This window comes from Erythrolamprus reginae, chromosome 5 (genome assembly GCF_031021105.1).
Source record: "Erythrolamprus reginae isolate rEryReg1 chromosome 5, rEryReg1.hap1, whole genome shotgun sequence".
NCBI classification, from domain to species: Eukaryota; Metazoa; Chordata; class Lepidosauria; order Squamata; family Dipsadidae; genus Erythrolamprus; species Erythrolamprus reginae.
In genome coordinates, this window is record NC_091954.1 from 80,016,795 (window position 1) to 80,040,846 (window position 24,052).

The window sequence follows — 24,052 nt, forward strand, 5'->3', positions numbered from 1 at the left end:
TAACATGGGAATGGAAACAGAGTATAGTTGCCCCCTCTGATCATGTAAGGTGCTATAGGAAAATATTGTAAAATAATTCTAATCTATTTCTAGGACACTCCAGATTATCATGTAGAATATCAGACAGCAGAAAGTGAAATACTCTCCAAACTACCAAATCTATGCATCTGTAACTGCTACCATTAAGTACTATACATGTAGTACTTGTCACAATTAAATTATTTGTATAATTTTTAATTAATTTAATTCGATATCTGCAGCAATTGTCAAGAAGAAAATGCAAAACTATAATGTAGGCTATGATTTCCACACCTAACAATCATCTCTGTAAGAACCTTGTTCATTTTTCCTACGTATGTTCTTGTTTATTATATGCTATAACAGAAAGTGTTTCCCTACTGTATTCTTCAGCAATTTCTCATCTCATTTGTCAGGAAAAGGATACTTCCATGTGGAACGTGGAAGCCTGCCTTATGCTTAGTCAGATCATTGGTCTTTGTAGCGCAATATTGTTTACACTGGTTGGCAGATCTCTATGCAATTTCAGTCTAGATATTTCTGCTTTCTTTGTGAAATGAATTAATCCTGGCATCTTCTGTACCACTGAATTTCAGATCTTGTAAAACCTGTTATGCATTCTATACAGAATATTAATGTATAGATGATAGTCCCACAGGGGTATATTTTCTGGTACTGTAGTTCTTGTTACCTATGAGGCTCAGATGCATTCATACGTTATGGTTGCCCATCCTTTTTATAATGGATAAATGTGAAATCTAAGTGTGATCCTTCCACCTATAGCTAAAATCTTGAAATCCTAAAATATTGTTTGTTATTAAGCATGGTGTAGCTCAACTGCAACCCTTTAATGTGAAGACTTCACAAGCTGACTGAGCAATTCTGAGAGTTGATGTCCACATATCATAACATGGCTAAGATTGAGAAATACTGGCTTAGAAGAAAAGGAAACATTTATTCATAAAGAAACAAGACCTGAAGAGAAAATATTATGGTAAAATATACTACCCTAAAAGTATATTTTTTAAAATAAAATCTTCTCTTGTATGTTGTGAACTTTATTCCAAAGCCAATGTTTTTTCTCCCACTCTGGCAATTTAAACAATCGTATTTTCCCACTGGAAACACCCTTTTCTTTGTGTTTTAAAAAAGTTAATGGAGTCTTATTGGTTTGAATAAACTCTACTTTATTTTGAAGTTTTGAGCAGTCCAAACAAAATGTTGCCATTGTGGCATAAATACAAAAAGTATTTAAAGCACATATTTGACAGTCAAAAATATGGTATGAAAGAATTAAAAACAAAAGTTTGTAGGAGTGGTAGACTGTCTGACTTTGTAAACAACAAGAGCTCTAAAAAACACTTTCACATATAGAGGGTATGCAAGCTTTCTGTACATAAAATAAAAACAAATCTGAAATTGGACTTCAGGTATTTATCAAAAGATAAATATTTGAATTCTAAAGTAGCAAACATATATAGGCACCCTTCATCAGTATTCTGCTAGATTGTAGAATTTATAAAACCCGATGAAAACAAAATAATTTCCAGATTGCAGGCTGCAGTAATATCATACAGACTTGAAAGCATTAAAAATGAGAAGTCACAATATCTTCCATCAGTTCTAAAACTATAACGTTAGAAAGGCATAAAACTACATTTCAATGATAAATTAACTTTTAATAAATGCATTTTCTGTTTGCTGAGATGAAAGGAAAGCACTGGAAACCTACTATGCAATCTTAAACTATTTTTTTTGAATAGGGGATTAATAACTGTTTCACATAAAAGTTTAGATTGATAACCAGCCTACTGAAAATGTCACATTAGGTGTTTTATAATTTAAGGAATCAAATTTGTGTCAAAGTTTTATGAATGCTTAAGAAAACACTGCTTACAATTAGAAAATAACATTATATATATATACATAAGAAAAACTTATTCCTTGATTTAATGACATTTTACACAGAGCAATAAAAATCTGCAAGTTTTATGACAGAATCTACCCTGGCTTGTTTCTATGCTAGAAATAGCACTGCCATTACTATAGCGCCACCTTCTGGTTAAATTTTATTAAGAGACTTGTATTTATGGTATACCACAGCTAAAAATGAGACGTCTAGTAGAACAAGCTCATTTACAGCTCAGAAAAAGGTATGCCTTTTAATAGACTTTGTCAGCTAAAGGTGCTACCAGATACCTTATGACTTTTTATTTTATTGTTTGGGTCTGTCTTGTCATTCTTCAGAAGAATACAACCAAGTACAGTATATTGTGCGTATGGAAAAATCCTCATTTTTTTGAAAAGTTTCAAATCCATTATTTTATTCAAAAAGATATACAGGAATATAACCACACAAGTGAGGATTAAATCATCTTCATATTATGTAATTATTTAACCAAATTTTATATGTCTAGAACAAAATGGGTAATTCTATTAGTTCCATCTTATAAATTCAAAGCTAGATGCAAAGATCAAAAAGCCATAAAAGACTAGTACATGGAAAATATATAACCATTTCTTCAAATTATCAAAAGAATGTGGGGAAATCCACTATTTTTTTTGTTTTTATTTCAACTCAAGAGTGGGCACTGAGTATCAATATTCCTTTGGTGGAAACATGCCACCTAGGGAGCTTTCTGCAAGCACTACATGAAATTTCTGCTTCTTTTAATCTCACCTGAATTCCCTAATCTGAATTCAGACTGAAGTTAAAATAGCTCATTAAGGCAATTTTCCTAAAGGTCATCAACATTAACTTAGATTAAAGGAATGTTTCTCAATCTCCACAATTTTTAAGATGTAAGGTCTTCACTGCTCAGTTTTCTCCAACCAGCATGTTGGCTTGGGAATTCTGGGAGTTGAAGTCCACACATCTTAAACTGTAGAAGCTGAGAAACACTGAACTAAACAAATAGACTACAAATTCATGTTTAGCAAGTAATACAAAGTCTACTAGGAATAGGGATGTAAAAACAAAAAGGTTACAACTTTCAGTATCTTCTTAAATTAAATGGTTTTTTTTCTGGGACTCTGTAGTCACTGCCTTAAAGGAAACAATGAAGTTATTTAAATTGCTGACAAGCACAACATGCAAGCCAACACACACACACACACACACACACACACACACTGATGTAACTATTTCTCCTTTGAATCTAGATATTCCACCACTTATGTCATAGCATATTAATTTATTTTTATTTATTCTGTTCGACTTCTATGTCACCCAATCCCGAAGGACTCAGGGAGGCATAGATGAAATGGCAGTGACAGTAAAAATAATTAGGATTAACTTGTTCACTTCATCACATTCCTAATTCTTAATATATCTATCATAATCAAATGAACTTTTCTAAAGGTGGATTATAAATATTTTACCAAAAGAATTTTATATAATGTTTCAAATTATGCTCAAATAGATATGTTAGCTAAAAGAAGCTTTATTCATCGAGCAAAGTCATGTGTGCCTTAAAAAACTGCATGACCAGAATGTTGCATGATCATGTAACGAGTAGAATCTACTTTATAATGAACAATAGAAGCGAGGATTCATAAAGCTGGCGTGCTATAACAGCTTTCCAAATATTCATTTTTAAAGACGTTGTTCAATTAGAATTAATAACTAATCATGATTTTATCTACATTTTAAGCTTGCTCCAAAGTTATTTGATTCATTATCTTTGGATGATTGTTGTTGGAACGCTATCATATGGTGTTAATGGTGATTGTACAAGGGGGGTGGGGGAGAGACTTGGTTATCTGAATCTACCTGAGTGTAGAAATAGAAATATATGAAATCACTGTTTCTATAAATTTCTTCATAACAAAGTAATATTACTCAATTTTATCATTTACGACAGCATTTGTAGTCTATTGTTTACCACCAACACCATCTTTGTTAGCAATATTTACAAGCAGGAAATTTGTTCAGGTGAAAATTTTGGGCAGAATCCGCTCCTTCAGCTATAGTTTTCTTCATGCATCTTCAGCTATTGATTGTATCTGTCATGTTTATTAAAATAATAGATAGTCCTTAACTTATGACCATTTTTATATGATAGTTTGAAGTTATAGTATGTCCTTGAGGAAGTTACATCATCACATCAGCCCCGTAAAGTCACCTGATCACAATTTGAGCACTTGATAACAGGCTAACATTTACAACAGAGGCAGCATCCTACAGTCATATGATCATGATTTGCAACTCCCTAGCAAGATTCCAACAAATTAATTGAAAAGCCAGATTTGCTTAATTACTATATTGGTAAGCAATCAAAATTTCAGCCTAAAATGTGGTCATCAGTCAAGGACTACATGTATAACAAGATCAGTCTCATTAAAGAAAATTATTTCCTGCTAAAATGATTTTGCAGAATGATTTGTAACAAGAGATACATTTTGATACAACCATCAAACTAAATATGGCAAGTCTATAGGAAGCGTATCTGCTACAGAATAGCCAGGGAAAACCTATTTTGACAATTGGCTATATTCTCAGTATCCCTGCATTATTTTAGAGCAGCCTGCAATAAAATAATTTTTGAAGAGTCTATAGAAATAAATTTTAAGCCTTTCTCATGCCACCATATTTCACTCTGTATTATACAGTAACAAAATATATACAATAATAAAGTGAATTAACCATGATTTAAGCCAGTTGCCATAAATAAACTTTAAGCTACAACTCTATTTAGAAATAACTGACTTAGAAATAAATCTTTCTACATTCTTTGTAACTTCTGAATAGGCAAGATTAAGATTGCACCATTACATTTAGTTTTCTTTAATTAAAAAAAAATCAAATAACATTTTAGAATATTTTCTTTGAATTACCAATTCTTTGAATTGTTTTTACTAGAAGATGAACCAGGAGGAAAACAAGAAAAAAGAAGTTTCTGGCCTCCATGCATCATGTTTTTACCCTCCCAGGCTCCCAAAAGCACTCTGTAGTGCTCCACATAGCCCGTTTTTGCCAAACAGTGACCCGTTTTGGGGCTTCCAAGCCCTCTATGCTTGCATTGTCATCCTCCCAGAAGCATTCTGCAGTGCTCCACACCTGTTTTCATCAAAAACAGGATCGTTTCACCCACTTTTAGGGGAGGAAGGTGTGTCTTATACTCTGAAAATTTTATAAATACCTGCAAATGAATTCACAAGCTTGTTTCCTGGTATCACTAGCTAAATGTACAAATAAAAAATATATTAAATTAGAAAACAGTAATTTATAGGCAGAAAATTTGCTTGGAACAGCAGGGCTGTAATTAAAAAATAAATGTAGGATTTTTGTATTATACAATTAATTTATATAATTAATATATAACACTAAAATAGGTTACTTGTAATACTGTGAATAGTGTTTGTTAAAGACAACATAGTTACTATGCATTAGTGAAAACCAACTCTTAAATTATAGCAAATGATACTGTATAAATGTTGAAATAAATTTTAAGGACTATATTTTCTGAGGGGGGAAAAAAGAAATACTGATTTTTCAATTTCTGCACAATGCACCAGAAATTAAGCAAATAATAAAATGCAAGGGAATGCTTGAACGCAGCGATTAATTCTTTAATTAGTTCTATTAACATCTGATTTCAAAATGTTCTTGAAGTATAGTGAAGTTTGGCATTTAGTTGGTGCAGATTTCAGCTCAGGTGAAGTAACTTACAAAAATTAAGTTTGCTGAAGTCTGACATAATGCTGAATTACTAAGTTATTTGCCACTCTTCAAGGGTTGGTTGATTCATGGTTCAAAATAACATAATCTAGAAATACTTTTAAGTCATACTGGGATTCATCAGTAGATGTATAAAGGATGTAAGTAAATATTATGGAGATCTTAACATTCTTCTAGTTGTACAGAAAAAAAACTTAAAATAATATGCGCCTATGGCACACTGAACCACAAGGTTAGATGTTAAAATTAGAATTTTGTTCTTCCTGCCCTGCTCCCATGTATAAACAAATGAAGATCACTGTTTTTAGAGGAATGTAGGAATTTACATTTCCTTCTGAGACCCATTGAGGTAGTAAAATGGGAAGCTTAATGTAAATCTTCACCTTTCGTTTTATTTCAATTGCAAAATGGACTTTCAGATACGAGCATGAATCTGCTTTACGCTGACATAGCCTTCAAACTGCTGTAGGAGACCATAACTCTACAACCAGTAATGGATTTACACCTTGCACTAAAACACGTTACAACCTCCTTGCTCACACCAAGCCTTCGCTGCTTGCTGCATAGAAGTAAAAAAGTTAACACGGTAAGAGGAAACTGCAACTGAAATATGACATGTTAAATGCAGTCCTTAAGAACAACTTGCAAGATATACCATATGACAAGCCAGCAGAAGTATGAATGAGTGCCTATCAATTTTCTTCCACTTTGTCCATATCTGCATATAGTTGATATATGAGTGATATACCTGGATGATATATATGTATAGCTGCTATCATTCAGAATATTTATGGTCCGTTGCAAACATTTGGTCTTTCACTTCCCTATAGTCAGATAGTAGTGCTGCTGTCTATTGAGCAAGTAGACTACCACTTCATAGGTAGTCATCATTATAGCTGTGTTCGGTATTTGTCTTATCAAATGGGTGGCTAGGCCACGATAGAAAGAACTATAGCCTTCTTCTTGCATAAGCAATGACAGCGTCTGGAAAAAGGATCGGTACTTTGTTCCTTCTTCTCGTAGTCTTGTTCGTACAACCTCTGCATTAAAGAAAAAGGAGAAAGCCTCATATTTGATATTGTATTTTATATAAAAATCTCAATTTCTAAGCAATATTTATAAGCAATCACTATGTAAAGACCAGGGGATTCAATCCACATTCAACTTTTAGCTTTAAATTAGCCCATACTGTTATCTCTCAAGGAGCAAAGTATATAAAGAAAGGGCCAACAGACTGTTAATTTGGTCCAGTAGGTCCAAAATAATTAAAGCCATTTACCACCTTTCTTAGATTGGTTAACAGGAATATATTACTTCTTTCCTTTATCCAACTACCATACTTTTTCTAAGGGATCAATATATTTTCATCAAATTCTGGGACAGGTTCCATAGTTAAAATAGTGATGTTAAAAGCATTGAATGACTTGCAGTTAAAATAAATCAAGAGCATGTCGAGAACAGTAATACCTCTACTTACGAACTTAATTCATTCCATGACCAGGTTTTTAACTAGAAAAGTTTGTAAGAAGAAGCTATTTTTCCCATAGGAATCAATGAAAAAGCAAATAATGCGTGCAACTGGGGAAACCACAGGGAGGGTGGAAGTCCTGTTTCCTCCCAGGAGATTCCTAGAGTCCCATGGACGTTTCTCCCTGCCTTTTCCGGCCCTGTTTCCTCCCAGGAAATTCCTAGCGAGGCCCCATAGAGGCTTCTCGCCTTTTCCGGCCCTGTTTCCTCCCAGGAGATTCCTAGAGAGGCCCCACGGAGGCTTTTGCCTGCCTTTTCTGGTTACAGTTTCTGAGACTCCGCTTTGTAAGTAGAAAATGGTTCTTGAGCAAAGGCAAAAAAATTGTGAACACCCGGTACTTATCTAGAAAGGTTCGTAAGTAGAGGCGCTCTTAGGTAGAGGTACCACTGTAATAGCTTTAACTATTCTGCCCAGATTACCTGATCATCCCTTGAGGTCCTTCTTAAAATGTCTTATTAAATTGTGTGTGTGTGTGTGTGTGTGTGTGTGTGTGTGTGTGTACACATACATTATTCTCATTAAAAAAAACCTATTTTACACTCCAATCTTGCTCTTCATTAATCAATCTGCCTCTATCTTTTCTATTTTACTCCCCTCTTTCTCTCCTCCTCCATTATCTACCTTCTCTCCCTCTTCCTATTAAATTTTGATGGATGACTACAAGACAGGGATCATTTTCATTTTGGCTACCTCTCTTTGAAATGGTTTTCCCAAGAAATAAAAACTGTTACTTGCACTGTTTGTTTCAGAAGCAGGAAAATATACTATTGTCCTGGTCATATATATTTAAATGTCTGCACTACACTGGAATAATGACTTTAAAATAGGCTAAAGTCTTGTTTGTTTTATTAATTGCATCATATTGTATTTGGTTTATAATGTTCTAGAAATGTCAGTGGTAAAAATTTTAGTAATTACGTTTGGCTAGCATTTTCATCAGTTTTCTGAAAATTGCATTTCTTAAGGAAAATGAACATGGTCATTATTTAACCCAAATAACTTTAACATAGTCTATGATTTGTTGCAATATATGGACTGTGATGCTATCTTATTTTGTTCACCATCTTTCTAAGCAAATGATCCTTACCATGTGGATAGGCAATAGATGTAGCACAGGTTTTCGAAGTGGCTGCAGCTGCCATCATACTAACAAAATCAGATGCTTTTTTGGCAGGCTCATCTTCCTTATCCATACCAGAAGCAGAATTACATTCCAAGATTTTTTGTTTAATATTCTCATAAATAACAAAATGAATAACAGTCTCTGATATGCCTGCATAAGACGCAGACATCCCTCGGTAAAAACCTTTAATTCCATCTGACTGATAAACTTTGCGTACACATTCGAAAGCATTCATCCGTCTTTCTCCACGATTCCTAAAAAGGAAAACAAAACCAAAAATAAAAATTACTTTGAAATGTGAATGGTTTATAAAATTCTACTAAGAATCAGCTGTATTCTACCAAGAATACATTACTTGGAACCTGACATCAGCATGACATATTCCATTCAGCAAAGTGGCCCAAAGCTTGCAAAGTTCTCACATTTATATATTGTTTCATGCATTTATGCATTATCAATGATAAAGGAAAAGATATAGCCTTTCACTTGCATACAAATTGCCTGACTGTGATTAAATTTCAAGTAGAACTATATGTCTCAATATCCCTCTCAAGGCACAAAACTACTGTTTACTGATAGTCCTTAACTTATAAGGGAACCTGCCCACAAAATTGTAAAATGGGTTGGTCATGTGACAGATCTGATTTTATGACTTTTCTGCAGATGTTAAGTGAATGCTGTGGTCAAACTATTTCAAACCAAAAGTTCGCTATGGGTATGATTTTGCAAAAAATGGTAAGTGCCAATTGTTGGCAAAACTTTTGTAGAACTCCATCTTGTACATTGCAAACAATTGTAAATGCAGCTATGCTGCAAAGTGCCCAAAGTGCAGTCATGCTTGCATAGTTTTTTATATTCTATAATAGACACACATATGACATCAATCAAGACTAGCATTAGTTCTATATGTCTGGATGCTCAGAGAAATATGTAAGAAAGGCTTCTTTAAACATGTTCTTTATTCATCAAATTGCCAGTGTTACAAGCTAAAGCAGTATGATTGATGCATTTTGGATCAAGATTCATTCATTTAAATGCCCTTCTTTAAAGTCAATTGCTAGCAAATCAATTGGTTCATTTTAAAACAGATGTAGGACAGTACTTAATAATGCTGGAACTTTATTGGTTCCTTACATTAACTTTTTACAATGTAATTTTTCACCAGTTTTATACATACCAATCCTATATTTTCAAGAAATTATTGGAAATGTTACCTTGCATCAAGTTGTAATCGTGTCTTTACTAACCAAATTGGGTTAGTTACTGTGATTGCAGTAAAACCTAAATAAATAGTTAAAAAAATAAATTATTTTTCTAATATCATGGCAACAGTACGCTAAACTACACAGCAAGAAGATATAAACTGACTTGTACTATGTTTATTGTAAAAATTCAGAAATAATTATCTATCAATATTTTATTACTAAAAGTCCACAAGGCCAACAATTTTCTGCATGATTTCCAAAATACATTTGTCATTCAAAAAGTATTAATAATAGGTACATATAAAACTATACAAACTAAAGCTTGTACCATTCTTTTCATATACATTTCATTTGGCACCTGTCCTATAGTTTGAAACAACTAAATCTAAATCTAAATATAATCCATAAAAATAAATTGCAAACAACATTAAAACACATCAATAAATTATTCTCTGTGAATTTACTTTACATGTTGAAAATTCAAAGTACATAAAAATATACTAACTAAACATCAGTCAGACACTTTCCTCTATATAAATACTTGAAATATTTGATTAAAATAGAAGTTGGATATTGTACAATTTATGCCAGCGACTACTACTTAACAATCAAGGTGGGCCACAGAAATTCTCATACGCAGAAAAACAAATTATTAGTTAAAGAGATGTGAATATTTATATACTGTGACCTATTAAACAGGTAAGATAACAACTATTCAAAGTTCCAATAAGATATTGCTGAGACTACTAGATAAAAAATTATCTCACCCACTGCAGAATCACAAAACATGGAAAGCAGAAGGCTGAAAGGGCAGTTTTTAATAGCTGTTCAGTAACAAGATTAATATAAAATGCAACATTTATAAAGTAACAGAGAAGGGAGAATGCATTTTACTAGATTCTGACCACCCAGTTATTATTATTCTATTGGAAAAAAATGCATTATCCTTACTATCACAAATCCTACTTTCTTCCTACAGAAAATGGATATAAGGATCTTAGACTCAGTATTTGGGTTATATTTTTTTCATATTTTGCACACATTTCTAACCAGATAATGTAGAAACTTGATTTGCTAATATCATATGTAGAGCTTCTATATAATTTCTAATTAATTTATAGTTAAACAACAGCACAATCCTATGTATGTCTATTCAGAAGGAAGTCACATTCAATGGTGTTAGTATTATTTATAAAATTATATCCCTAAAAGTATTAATAAAATTTAATTTTATTAATTTTATTAATTTTGAAATTAATTTACTTTAAAATAAACCATCCAAAAATTTTAATTTCATGGCTGTTTTGAGTGCATGCATTTTAATTTTTTCATATTTCATTATCTTGGAATGCTTAAAATAAATATTCCCCCAATGTTATAATTTCTAAAAAGTTTATTATTTCATTCATTTCACGAGTCTTTCCTTTAAAAAAATTGAAGTTCCACTGCACTTTTTATTCACATTTGATCTCTAAATTGACTTGGATGTTCCTATACAACAAAGTTATTTTCTTGCTATTATGTTTAAACATTAGATTCTAATTTTACAATAATTACTGCTATCTTGGGAAATACAATATAAAACAGCATGATATACAGTTCATTAAACTTAAATTTTATTTTGCAATAAAAATATATTATCTGAAGGTCTGCTCTCTTGTATTTTTGTATGTAATATTGATTCATATAAGATGCACACTTTTTTCCCATTGGGTGAAATGGTTGGGTTTCAATATTTTAAAAATGGCTTTTTTTACATAGTTTATTTGTACACCGAAGAAAATGTTTCCTTGCATGCAGAAAGTGATTTTAAATGATTTTAAAATAAAAGTATATATGTAGAATTAGTGTTTTAATTTATGGCTTGAGATTAAAATACTATAAATTCTAGGAAAAAGATTCCCAGATAAAACTTACTTCTGAGCAGATATGCATAGGACTGTACTGTCAACTTATTTAATTCTGAAAGCTATTGGTTGAAACCTCTGACACGGCAAACAGCAAGTACACACATCAGAAGATTTTTAGAGAAAAAATATCCCATGTTTCAATTAAAACATCTCAAGATCCCAGGAATAATTTGTGCTGACTTTCTTTGTGAGACAAACTGAATTGATAAATCAATATAAACAAAAGTAATACTAAACTGTTTTCAAAGGGGGAAAAAAGGCTCTGATCAATTATTCAATTAATTAAATGTTATTAAGTGCAGTTGTTAATAACTACTTCGAAATTTAAAGAGAAATTTCTGTGTGAATTCTGCATATTATCAAAATTATAAACAATTAGGTTAATTTTATAGCAGTTGATTAAAAGGTTTTCCACCTTTCTCAAACTGAACGAAAGAAACAGCTGAGTGAACAACTGGAATTCAGAAATAAAGGTTCCCCTTAGGTTGTTCTTTAAGAGTGGTTACAAACCCAAACTCTGGTTCTTACACTACAGGCTGCAAGAGATGCTCAGTTCAGTACTCACGAGGTTTAAGTTAGTCCATATTTCTGCAGGAAGTGACCTGCGGATGGGGAACATGAGATGACACGATCTCACTCTTTCACGGGAGAAATGTACAGTAAATGCCTAAAATAGACACAGGCTTTTCTGTATCATAACAACAAGCAGTGACCTCATCAGATACATGTGACAAAACGAATCCCATTGGAAGGATTTGTGACTTAATAAAAGGTGAGATCTAATTTTTAAAAGTTCAGAACAGTGAAAAATAAAAAAATACAGGCCACAAATATTTTATAAAGGGTTTTGTAAAATGCATTGAGTACTGAAAGTGTTGCCATCTGCAGCAATTTAACCATTTTATATCATAAAATACTTACCTATGAACTTAAAAAAATATAAAGTATTGCTTTGGCTTTGCTTTAAAAATAATTTAAAATGCTAACCTTGTCATCAGAAATAATATAACACTGTGATACATGTTACTTTGAATACGAAATCTCCCTGAATTTTGCTACTACAGATCAATTAAAAGCATTAAAGGGGGGGGGGGTTATAGTATAGCTATTTATCTCTTTTCAAAACAGATGTTTTAACATATATTTATATAAGAAAGCATATTTATTGGGAAATAATTTTTTAATTGAAAACTGTCAATTCTGCTGCTGCTATATAAATTACATTAAGATGATACTTAGTAGAAAAGTCAATTGATTATAAAACTTGACAGTTCTTCATGATATATTTTTCTGTTTCATATTACAATTGGTGTAGGAGGAATATCTTCTCAGATATACCTTCTGTATTTATGGCCAATACTACCTGGATTATGCAACGGCTGTTAATATCATATCCAACAAATTAGCAAAGGCATTGTATTGATCAGGAATATAAATTTTTTTAGTGGAATAGATATTCAAGAGATAATGCTGTTCGTGTTTTCATCCACAGAATGCAGCTGTATTAGGTTACAGCTGTACTAGGATGCAGAATGCCATCTGTACTTAGCATATATCTGTACCTGGCAGTGTTATAATTGGACTGCTTACATAGAACCGCATAAAAACAATAAGAGTCATATTAATATTGCAGTGCTTTATCTACTTTCTATAATGGGATCAGAATAAATGTTCAAAGTAACACCACACTTGCCTGAATAGTCAATATATATTAGTCTATTTTGCTCACCAAGAGTGCACTGATATCCATGACCAGTGTTCCCTCTAATTTTTTTTTGGGGGGGGCGGAAAAGTATAGTGTCTGAGCGGCAGTCCCTTAGGGACTGGGCGGCACAAAAATAATAAATAAATAAATAAACAAACAAACAAACAAATAAAAAACCCACCCTGTTTTGCATCAGAGAATTTCAAAATAAAATACTGTACTGTGTGTCTATAACAGTGAGCTCATAATAGGGCAACTCTATCAATATCAAAATGCCACTTAAACAGTTGAGCTAGTTTCAAACTAGATTTTGATTTTCTTTCTCTCTTCCTTATTCCCATTCTTTTTCTTTCTCTTTTCCTTCCTCTCTTTTTTTTTCTGTTTCTCTCTCTTCCTCTCTTCCTCTCTCTCTCCTTCCCTCTCACTCTTTCCCTCTCGGCTTCTGGGCAGGTTTGTAAAACTCTGAGTTGATGATGATTTTTAAGTGAGCGATTGCTCACTGCTCAGCTTAGAGGGAACTATGTCCATGACAAAATAAAATATTTTTACTGGATAACAAAATATTAACACATACTAGCCACTAAACATGTAATATTCAGGCATTGATAAATTTATTTGTCTTTTCTAAAAAATATTACCTATATGATTTAATACATTAAACATATTTCTTTTAAAAACAATTAAACATTACCAAAAAAAGTAATGATTTAGAGAGTTAAGAAGGAATTCATACTCTGTGAAAGGTTTTAAAATATATTTGTATGCAGAAGGTCTGATATCATATTTGTTTCTTAAGACTTCCATATAATCCTAACTGGGATCTTGGTGGACAACAATTTAAATATGAGCCAGTAGTGTGCAGCAGCTGCCAAAAAAGCCAACACAGTTCTAGGCTCCATTAACAGAGGGATAAAATCAAGATCAATTGAAGTGTTAATACCCTATATAATGCCTTGGTAAGGCCACACTTGGAACATTGCATTCAGTTTTAGTCATCACAATGTAAAAAAGGATTTTGAGACTCTAGAAAGAGTGCAGAGAAGAGCAACAAAGATGATTAGGGGACTGGAGGCCAAAACATATGAAGAATGGTTGCAGGAATTGGGTATGTCTAGTTTAATGAAAAGGATTATGGGACACATGATAGCAGTGTTCCAATATTTCAGGGGTTGCTACAAAGAAGGAGTCAGGCTATTCTCAAAAGCACCTGAGGGTGGGACAAGAAGCAATGGATGGAAACTAATAAAGGAGAGAAGCAACTTAGAACTAAGGAGAAAATTCCTGACCGTTAGAACAACTGATCAGTGGAACGATTTGCCTTCAGAAGTTGTGAATGCTTCAATAATGGACATTTTTAAGAAGGTGTTGGATAACCATTTGTCTGAAGTAATGTAGGGTTTCCTGCCCAAGCAGAGAGTTGGACTAGAAGACCTCCAAGGTCCCTTCCAATTCTGTTGTTATTATTATTAATTGTACTAGTAACTGTAAACTAAAATGTACTTGCAGGCAGAATTGTTAATTGTTTAACTTAATACAATAAGTAAGCATTTTAAAAAGCAAAAATGACAAGGTTAGCATTTTTCTCATATGCTTGTATTAGTTATGAGACAATACAGCTATAATTATATGTCAGTAGTTTTATATATATTTAAGCATTTTTCAAATGCAATTTACGGGATTTCTAATATCCTAAAACTATGCTAGTTCAAATGGAAAGTAGCTACCTTCAAAGCCAATATGCACAGGACATTCTTTTTCACCAACCATGTAGTTTAGGTATATAACTGCAAAGCTGAATGTTATTTCCAGTCAATTTTTGTAAGCACATGAACAAGATAATTTCATGTAATAAGAACAGAATCACAGAATTTCAAAAGAGATAGCTTTTTATATTAAATATAGAACAAAGCATATTTCTCTCAAAGTGATAGCTATGAAAAACTCTAATTAAAGAAATAGATCTAAAACAGAATTTTCATATAAACAGTTCAAATCATAATATAAAAAATACTGCTTAAAAGGCAAGCTATATTTGCATGTAGATATGAAATTTGCCAACAAATCAGTTTTCTACATATTCTGGGCAAATATGCATATTTACGATCATTACAACAACCAGGAAATCAATCTTTAATCTAATTCCAAACAAATATTAATATACAGGTCAATTTTTGTTAAAAAATTACTAATCCATTTTCATCTTCTGCTCTGTTCTTTGTCAAGAGAAAGTTAAATTCTTTTAAACTTCTGAGAAAAAAAGAAGACAGGTAACAGTTTCTAAATCAATGTACAATTTTAAATGAATCCTCAATTCTACTGTTGCCCCTTCCGTCCCATTCCCTGTGGATCTTTTAAAAATGTACACAAACAGCTACTTAAAATTTAAACTTCTACTCTACAAAATAATAAGACAGAACATTGACTATGCTTATTAATTATATGGGCATTTTTTGTCTCCCAAACATGCCAGGATTCTGATGTAGAACATATCATGCAAGCCATTAATTGAAACATTTATTCTAAAATAGCACATCTTACATTTTCTCATGACATGCCCCAGAGATCACCAGATAACTGTTACAGAATTACAACTCCATGAATTCTATTATTAATTATGAATAAACATATAAATAATGTTTTTATGTCCTCCATTTCCTCAGAAACTCATTCTTATTATCCTACACTTTATGCCCGCCACCACCAAAAGGAAAATTTTTGCTTGTTTCCTTGCTCCCTTCTTATGAAGGCAATGAGCTTTGAGGAATTATCTAATACAAGATGGTGTATAAAGAAGATATTGCAGGTGACTTATCAGAGGAAGAGGTTTGCAATAGAAAATCTGTCAATGAAGAGGAAAAAAAACAGAGGCTCCTTTATTCCACATAAAAATTTCTTAGCTTTGCAGGACTATGCACTGATCAAGATTCAAAGGGAAATGGTGCACTGGAGCATACTTAAGGGAGCACATGTATCTGTCGGCAGGTCCTAAAAGCATATGTATATTTCCCTGTGATTATGCAGCTACTGTTTTGTAAGCCCAGGAAATAATACAGCTTCTTTAAAAAGTTAATGAAAATGTAATGCTCCTGCATGCTACAAATCACCTTTTTCCTTACTCCAAATCATTGAATAATCCTACAAACTATGCCCACACGATTCAATAACTTGAGGTTATGAAGAAAATAAAATGCTTTCTAACTCAATGTTCTATTAATGCTTGTAGCAAGCATTCAGACACAATCAGTAGATTTTCATATACAGTATTTTAATCACTGTATTTTCATTTAGGGTTCATTTATTATTGCAGCCATTCCACGAATAGCTTTTCAATAGATTAAAGCAAGAAGTTAAAAATTCTTACCTGCCACTCCAGCTGAGGTCATATGTACTTGAGTAGAATCTGGCTCAAATATGTTATTCATAATTTCTTTAGACTTGGAGTAAGTTGCAAAGTATAGGGCTCTAAAAGTAGAATAAAAAAGAGTTAACCATAACACAGTTCTGCTTTAGACCAATATTGATAGTTGCAATAAGAAACAATGTTGCACAGTAGTGTGTCTCAGGTGAAGCCAGTGGAAGTGCAGTTTCCTGCTCACAAATCTCAGCTTGTGTGTGAACTGGCGAGACTCACCACCTCAGTTTTACTTCAGCTTCACATGCACTAACAATTTGTTTCTCACTTCCATTCCTGCCTCCCAAGTGCTGTCTGCCTGTCAGCTGGTATGTGAGAAGAGATCAGTAGCAGAAAACTGGTTCATCAATGCAGGCAAGGTATAATATAAATGATCATGAATACTCAAATTCAGGTAATTAGGAAGTGTAGTTAACATTAAGGAGGTTCACATATGTTCAGCTAAGAGGAATAATGTCTGATAGAAGCAATTCAAAAAGAAAGGAGTAATAAGAGATTTAAGCAACGAAAAATAGGAATTTATTGAGAAGATAACCCACCTTTAATATTCAGAGATTTCTATTGAACAGTATTTTTTAGATTTATGACATATGACAATAAAATAATACATGATACATAACCTGCTTTATTTTAAAAGGCCTCTAAAATCAAGCAGGTGTGTGGGGCTATAATTATTATTTTATAATATTAATTTCAATGAAGACAAACTAGATGTAACTGGATGTGTAACTGGATGGTCCTTGCATTTTCTGAATGTTTATTTGAAGTTGAGAAATGCTACTCTAAGCTTTCAATATTTTGCCGTATCTTTGTACTGATGGTTTGGAAATGCTAAGGCTTAGTATTCCACTATGTCCAATAGCTATATACGGTATATATATATATATAAAACATGTGACACATATAGATAGAATTGTCAGCTATCAATAAAATTAACTGCCTTGGAAATGGTCCTGGGTTGGGCCGAGAGGCAAAAGAGGAGCTGTGATGTTCCTTCAATACACCAGGGTGATTTGACACAAAAATATGTAACCCTTCCCTGGTGCAGAGCTGAAGGGATTGGCAGGTTCAAGTCCTAGTGAGGGTATGGCTAGCTGATGAGGCAAAAATAAGGCCAAAATAGATCTATCCTAGTCTCTCTTAATTTTCAAATTTAGCAAAAAACATGTGACATATATATATATATATTACTATAACAATGAATATTTAATGATACTATTTTAACAGATAGACTTTAAAATGAATTTAATAATCAAGAATAAACCAGATTATTATTTTGCCGTATCTTTGTACTGATGGTTTGGAAAATGCTATCCACAGGAGTTACGGTCTGAATAAATTAACTCACACACCAAAAGATTAAGTTAATGCCATTAGCTTTGCAAACATGTTGCCTTTCACAAAATGTGATAAAGTGGTTGTTTTACGTGATGTACTTAGCAACAGGGAATTTGAAATCAGTAGTGTATACCATACATGTTATAAAACAGACCTCATTATGTCTTATTCAAATAGAGAAGTGCTGTTAAAGCTACTCAGAAATGTTTAAACAAAACATAAATGTATTTGCCCAAAGTTGATGACTTGAAAAGAATTAGAATTTATTCATAATCCCAAGAATACATAAGCAAATGGACAAGCACAGTAGAAAAACTGGGGGGAAATCCACAATTGTGATTTTACTCACAGGTGAGAGAATCATACAAACTAGGTAATATATTTTTAGACTAATTCCCATTTCTCTCCAACCTTCTGATTTTTATTTTTGATATTCTATTCAAGTGTTTTTGTATGCTCCTTATGTTTACATAAAGGATTATATAAAGGATTATTTCTGCTTACTTTTTCTCTAATGCAGTAAATAATGGATTATATAAACTAACTATTTATTAGAAAATCTAATTAATAAATCATCTGCTTTACTCCTGGGTTAGGGTTTACATTCCTTTTAAAATTCACTCACAGCTAATAAGAGTCAAAATCACAAATTTAATCCTCCACTGAAATCTACACACAATATACACACAATGAGAGGATATAGTGAATTTAAATCTGTCAAGGGTATATAATTTTTATTAATGTGAGGGCAGTTTATGATACTACAAAACTAAGGAGTCTGTCATAGGATTATGAGAACCTTAAGTACAACCATATCCATAACAAGACTGAAATAATATTACATGTATTTGTCTCCAATACAAGCATCTAAAAGGAATCATATTGAATCAACTCTTGGTGTCTTAAAAGCTTTGAGACAAGTGAATAAGTTGCAAATTGGACCTGCCTGGATGATTCAAGTCTCTTATTTTCTGCAAACAATGACTGAAGTTAATTTTAGTATACCCGACTATGCATCCAAAACTGGGAAGGCAGCCATATGACTCATTCACAGAATTGTTTCTTGGCATGCTTCCTCCTCTGCCATTACACACTATTTCTTTTTCATAGTTCATTCCACACATTCCTCTTCTATAGAGGGATAATGAACATAATATCTACACAAATCCTATATTGACTATCACACTCTGTAAGTCTGACCTTATTTTGTACAATGTGAATTACAGGGAATTGATACTTTGATTACATAGATCAAAATTTTACTAAAATTATCCTAAATAAAATGGCATGTACCTATTTTACTAAGCATTGTAAAATTAAAATTAGCTGAATATGTAGATGTTTATGTATATATCTCAGTTATATAGTTGCAAGACTGAATGGCATTTGTTTACAGATAATTTCAATTCCCAAATTATTAAAAAAAAAATACAATAGCAGATATTGTAGTTTATATGGTTTCCAATTATAGTTAATTGGTTTCCAATTAGAGTACGATGGTTGGCACTTTTGCTAGGATTCATACGATGACTATAAATATTAAAATTAATATTTTTATATTGATAAATATACAGTGATCCCCCGATCATTGCGAGGGTTCCGTTCCAGGACCCCAAGCAATGATCGGGTTTTAGCGAAGTAGCGCTGCGGAAGTAAAAACACCATCTGCGCATCGCTAGCGAGGAGCCGAAGATTGGGGGCCGCGCGGCTGTTTTAAAACGTCGCCGCCGGCATGGGGGGCTTGCCAGCACCCCCTGGACCCCCAACCCGGGTTTGGGGGGGCTGCTAGGAAGCCCCCCATGCTGGCGGCGACGTTTTAAAACAGCCGCGCGGCTTCCCAACTGAGTCCCGAAAACAAATGTCAAAGGCGAACTTCCGCGTTTGTCTTCGGGACTCCTTGCTAGCGGGCAGGCAGGCAGCGGACAAGCCGTTCGCTGGCGCCGCTCGCTCGCGCTTCCCAGCTGAGTCCTGAAGCCAATTCGCTTCAGGACTCAGCTGGGAAGCGGCGAGAATGAACGGCGTGGGCGGGTGAAGGGCGGGGCGCGCGGGCAGGCAGGCGGCGGACAAGCCGTTCGCTGGCGCCGCTCGCTCGCACTTCCCAGCTGAGTCCTGAAGCCAATTCGCTTCAGGACTCAGCTGGGAAGCGGCGAGAATGAACGGCGTGGGCGGGCGAAGGGCGGGCGGGCAGGTAGGCGGCGGACAAGCCGTTCGCTGGCGCCGCTCGTTCGCGCTTCCCAGCTGAGTCCTGAAGCCAATTCGCTTCAGGACTCAGCTGGGAAGCGGCGAGAATGAACGGCGTGGGCGGGCGAGCGGCAGCGAGGAGTTTGCGTGGGCGATGGGGAAACTCCTCGCTGATGCCCGCCGCTCGCCCTCCCGCCAGCAAGAGGGGGAAGACCTAGGGAAGCCGCCCAGCAGCTGATCTGCCCGGCGCCATCTACGCATGCGTGCCCATAGAAAAAAGGGTGCGCATGCGCAGATGGTGTTTTTACTTCCGGGTTGCAAAATCGCCATATAGCCATTTCGCAATGATCGGGATCGCAATACCCGGGGGATCACTGTATATCATTTATATAATTTATATGGATGGATGATCTCTGGCATGCCTGGGATAGGGGACATTCCTCTATCCTGGTGCTCCTTGATTCTAGGCGGCCTTTGATACCACTGATCATGGTATCCTTCTACGACGGCTGGAGGGACTGGGAGTGGGAAGCACCGTTTTACGGTGGTTATCCTCCTATCTCTCTGGTCATTCTCAGTCGGTTTTAGTGGGGGGGCAGAGGTCCACCCCTTGGCCTCTCCTTTGTGGGGTGCCGCAGGAGTCTGTCCTCTCCCTCCTACTATTTAACATTTACATGAAGCCACTGGGTGAGATCATCCGACAACATGAGGTGAGGTATCATCAGTACACTGATGATACCCAGTTATACATCTCCACCCCATGCCAATCCCGTGAAGCAGTAGATGGGATGTGCTGCTGCCTGGAAGCTGTAAGGGTCTGGATGGGGGCCAATAGGCTCAAGTTCAACCCAGGCAAAACCGAGTGGCTGTGCACATTTCCTCCTAAAGACTATTCGATCTGTCCGTCCATTGTTCTGGGGGGAGAAACATTGTCCCCTTCAGATAGTGGTCCGCAACTTGGGTGTCCTCCTGGACCCACAGCTGAGCCTTGATCACCATCTCTCAGCTGTGGCCAGAGAAACCTTTGCCCATATTCCCCTGGTTTACCAAATTGTGGCCCTATCTGGACCATGAGGCTCTACGCTTGGTCACCCAGACCCTCATCACCTCCCATCTTGAATATTGCAACATGCTCTACATGGGGCTACCGTTGAAGAGTGTTCAGAGATTCCAAATGGTCCAGAATGCAGCCGTGCGAGCTGTCATATAACATCTATGCTGCACAAGGTGCACTGGGTTCCTATTAGTCTCCGGACACAATTCACGGTGTTGGTTATTACCTATAAAGCCCTACATGGCTCAGGGCCAGACTATTTATGGGACTGTCTCTTCCCGCATACCTCCCAGAGACCAATAAGAGCACACAGAGTTGGCCTCTTCCAGGTCCTGTCGACTAAGCAATGCAGGTTGTGGGGGCATGGGGGGGGGGAGGGCTTTTCTGTTGCCACACCGGCTCTAGGGAATCAACTCCCCCTTGATGTCTATACTACTACCACCCTACTGGTCTTCCGCAAGGCCACGAAGACCTGGCTTTGCTGGCAGGCCTGTGGGCCATGAATTAACAACGGCCAAATAGTATGAATGATATGCATGTTGTAATTGGTTAATTATGGGGTTTTAATCAGCGTTTTATAGTTTTGGATTGTAAATTTGACTTCTTTTTACGGGTTTTGTATTTATATTATTTATTTATATTTTTTATTTATATTATTTATATTATATATATTTATTTATTTATTAGATTCGTAAGCCGCCCTTCTCCAAGGACTTGGAGCGGCTTCCAACAAACAATACAATCTACAAATCCAATATTAAAAAACCAGAACACATTAAGAAACCCTTATTAAAAACAATCACACAATTCAACAAACCATACATAATGCGGGACAGCCGTGGGAATCAATTTCCCCATGCCTGGTGACATAGGTGGGTTTTCAGGAGTTTGCAGAAGGCAAAGAGGGTGGGGGCAGTCCTAATCTCTGGGGGGAGCTGATTCCAGAGGGCTGGGGCCGCCACAGAGAAGGCTCTTACCTTGGGTCCCGCCAAGCAACATTGTTTTGTCGACGGAACCCGGAGAAGGCCGACTCTGTGGGACCTAATCGGTTGCTGGGATTTGTGCGGCAGAAGGGGGTCTCGAGGGTATTATATTGTTGTTGTAAGCCACCCTGAGTCTTTCAGGATTGGGCGGCATAGAAGTAGAATTAATTAAATAAATAAATAAATAATAAAAGGAGAATTTGTATCATACTTACATTAAAAGTTCAACAGTTGTCACTGAATTGTGATAGTAAGGATAGAGACATAGCTTCCCAGAAAAGAATATATGACTTCAAAATAATGAAAATCATTACAAATTTCTATTATCAAGTGAAATAATCCAAATAAACATTTTTTCCCCCACTTTACCTGGATGGAGCCACGCCTACCAAGTTAGGACCTAGTCCTCTGAAAAATGACCGGGGACCCTCATTTTGTAAAATCATCCTGTGAAAGAAGCACATATATAATAACATATAGTAGATTTAAGATCAGATGGAGATATCCCAATTAACCCAGTCTACAGAATATATGTTATACAAATGTTGTGGTTCCTATATGGAATATTCCATTTCAGAATGGTAGTGATCCAAGCAGAAGCTGTGATGTTGCAACAGCAGCATTATTTGTCTCCAGCAACTACATTTTTACTTCAATTTTCTGAAATATTATTTATTGGGCAGGGGTTGGCAACTTGCAGCTCCTGAGCCGCATGCAGTTCTTTAGGCCCTTTGGCGCAGCTCCGTTATGGCAGTGGCCTGGTCAGAGCCTTAGTGTGGGAGCATAGTGCTCCCGCACTTGCCTTTGCACGGTAACAGTATGGTACATTTGCTGTGGCAACCAACAAAGACTGCTCGGAGAGAACAGTAAGGGCAGATCTTATGGGGTTGGGGCCATCACCCAAGCCTGGTCTTCTTCCATCCTTGTTGGCATGGCCAAAGGAAAGAAGGGGACAGCGTGGGGAAGCACTCTCTGTCCTGCCGAGAAGAACTGCCCAGCGGGAAGGGGGGAGGGGAGATGGCCTGGCAGAAATGCCCACCCATTGGCGAGTTGCATGGTAGAGAGGCTCTCACAGTTGAACACGTCGCTTACTGTTTCCTGTGCCTTCCCTAATCTCAGCTCTTTCAGCAAGAGCTCTATTTGTTTGCTTTTCTTTCCCTGATCAGCAATGGCTGGGGTCATGGGGAGGAGCAGAGGCATCAGAGCTGCCCCTCCTCAGCAAGACAGGCCTGGAGGAGCGCGGAAAGGTGCAGGTGAGGATCAAAAAACATGCTCCGACATTGCTCCAGCACGTATTTCCCACATGCACTCCTCTGTCCTGAAGTAGGATTGAGCAGAGAGCAGAGGTAAGGGAGAAGGGAAGGAGAAGCCTGGGTGGCTTTCCTTTGGAGTGGGGAGGGAAGACCCAATATCCCCTCCATGGTCTGTAGCGAAAGCTAGATGGGAAAGACTGGATCCCCTCCTCTTCCTGGAGCCCATTCCCTATCCCATTCACCCCTGGCAACACATTTTCTCTCTTGGGATGGACAGCAAACCTTGAAGTACAAGCTCACCATTTCCTGCCAGTCAGGGAGGGAGGGAGGGAGACATGGGTGGGGGGGGAGAAGTTCAGCCCTCACCAAAGACACTTGTCTATCAGCCAGTCTGCCTCACTGTTTGTATATGTGTGTGTGGTTCCTTGCCTCTATGTTTCACTCTCGGAATGCCCTGCAGCCATGCTGCTCTCTAGGGCTTTTCACCAACTGTCTGTCTTTCTTCCCTTTTGAAAGCCGAGAGGGTGGAGGAATGTGTGACAAAAGTTTCCTTCCTCCTCCCTCTACTCCTCTCGTGCACACCCTCTCAGCCATGCCACAGCTGGCTAAGGGTTTGCGAGTGGAGAAGGGGGAGGGAAGCCTCTGTTGCAAGTTGCCCTCAT

The 24,052-nt window shown here is 36.0% G+C and overlaps 1 protein-coding gene across 2 annotated transcripts in view; it reads right to left on the minus strand.

The window, feature by feature from the left end:
- Nucleotides 1-1,184: 1,184 nt before the first annotated feature.
- SLC25A36 (solute carrier family 25 member 36) overlaps nt 1,185-24,052 on the minus strand; it is a 39,274-nt gene continuing 16,406 nt past the window's right edge. For both annotated transcript variants that reach the window (XM_070753286.1, XM_070753285.1), the window contains exons 3-7: nt 22,507-22,584; nt 16,531-16,631; nt 9,564-9,630; nt 8,314-8,603; nt 1,185-6,738 (exon numbers count right to left, since the gene is read on the minus strand). In XM_070753286.1, the coding sequence (XP_070609387.1) occupies nt 6,515-6,738; nt 8,314-8,603; nt 9,564-9,630; nt 16,531-16,631; nt 22,507-22,584 (760 nt within the window). In that variant the 3' untranslated portion in view covers nt 1,185-6,514. The remainder of the gene's footprint in view (nt 6,739-8,313; nt 8,604-9,563; nt 9,631-16,530; nt 16,632-22,506; nt 22,585-24,052) is intronic.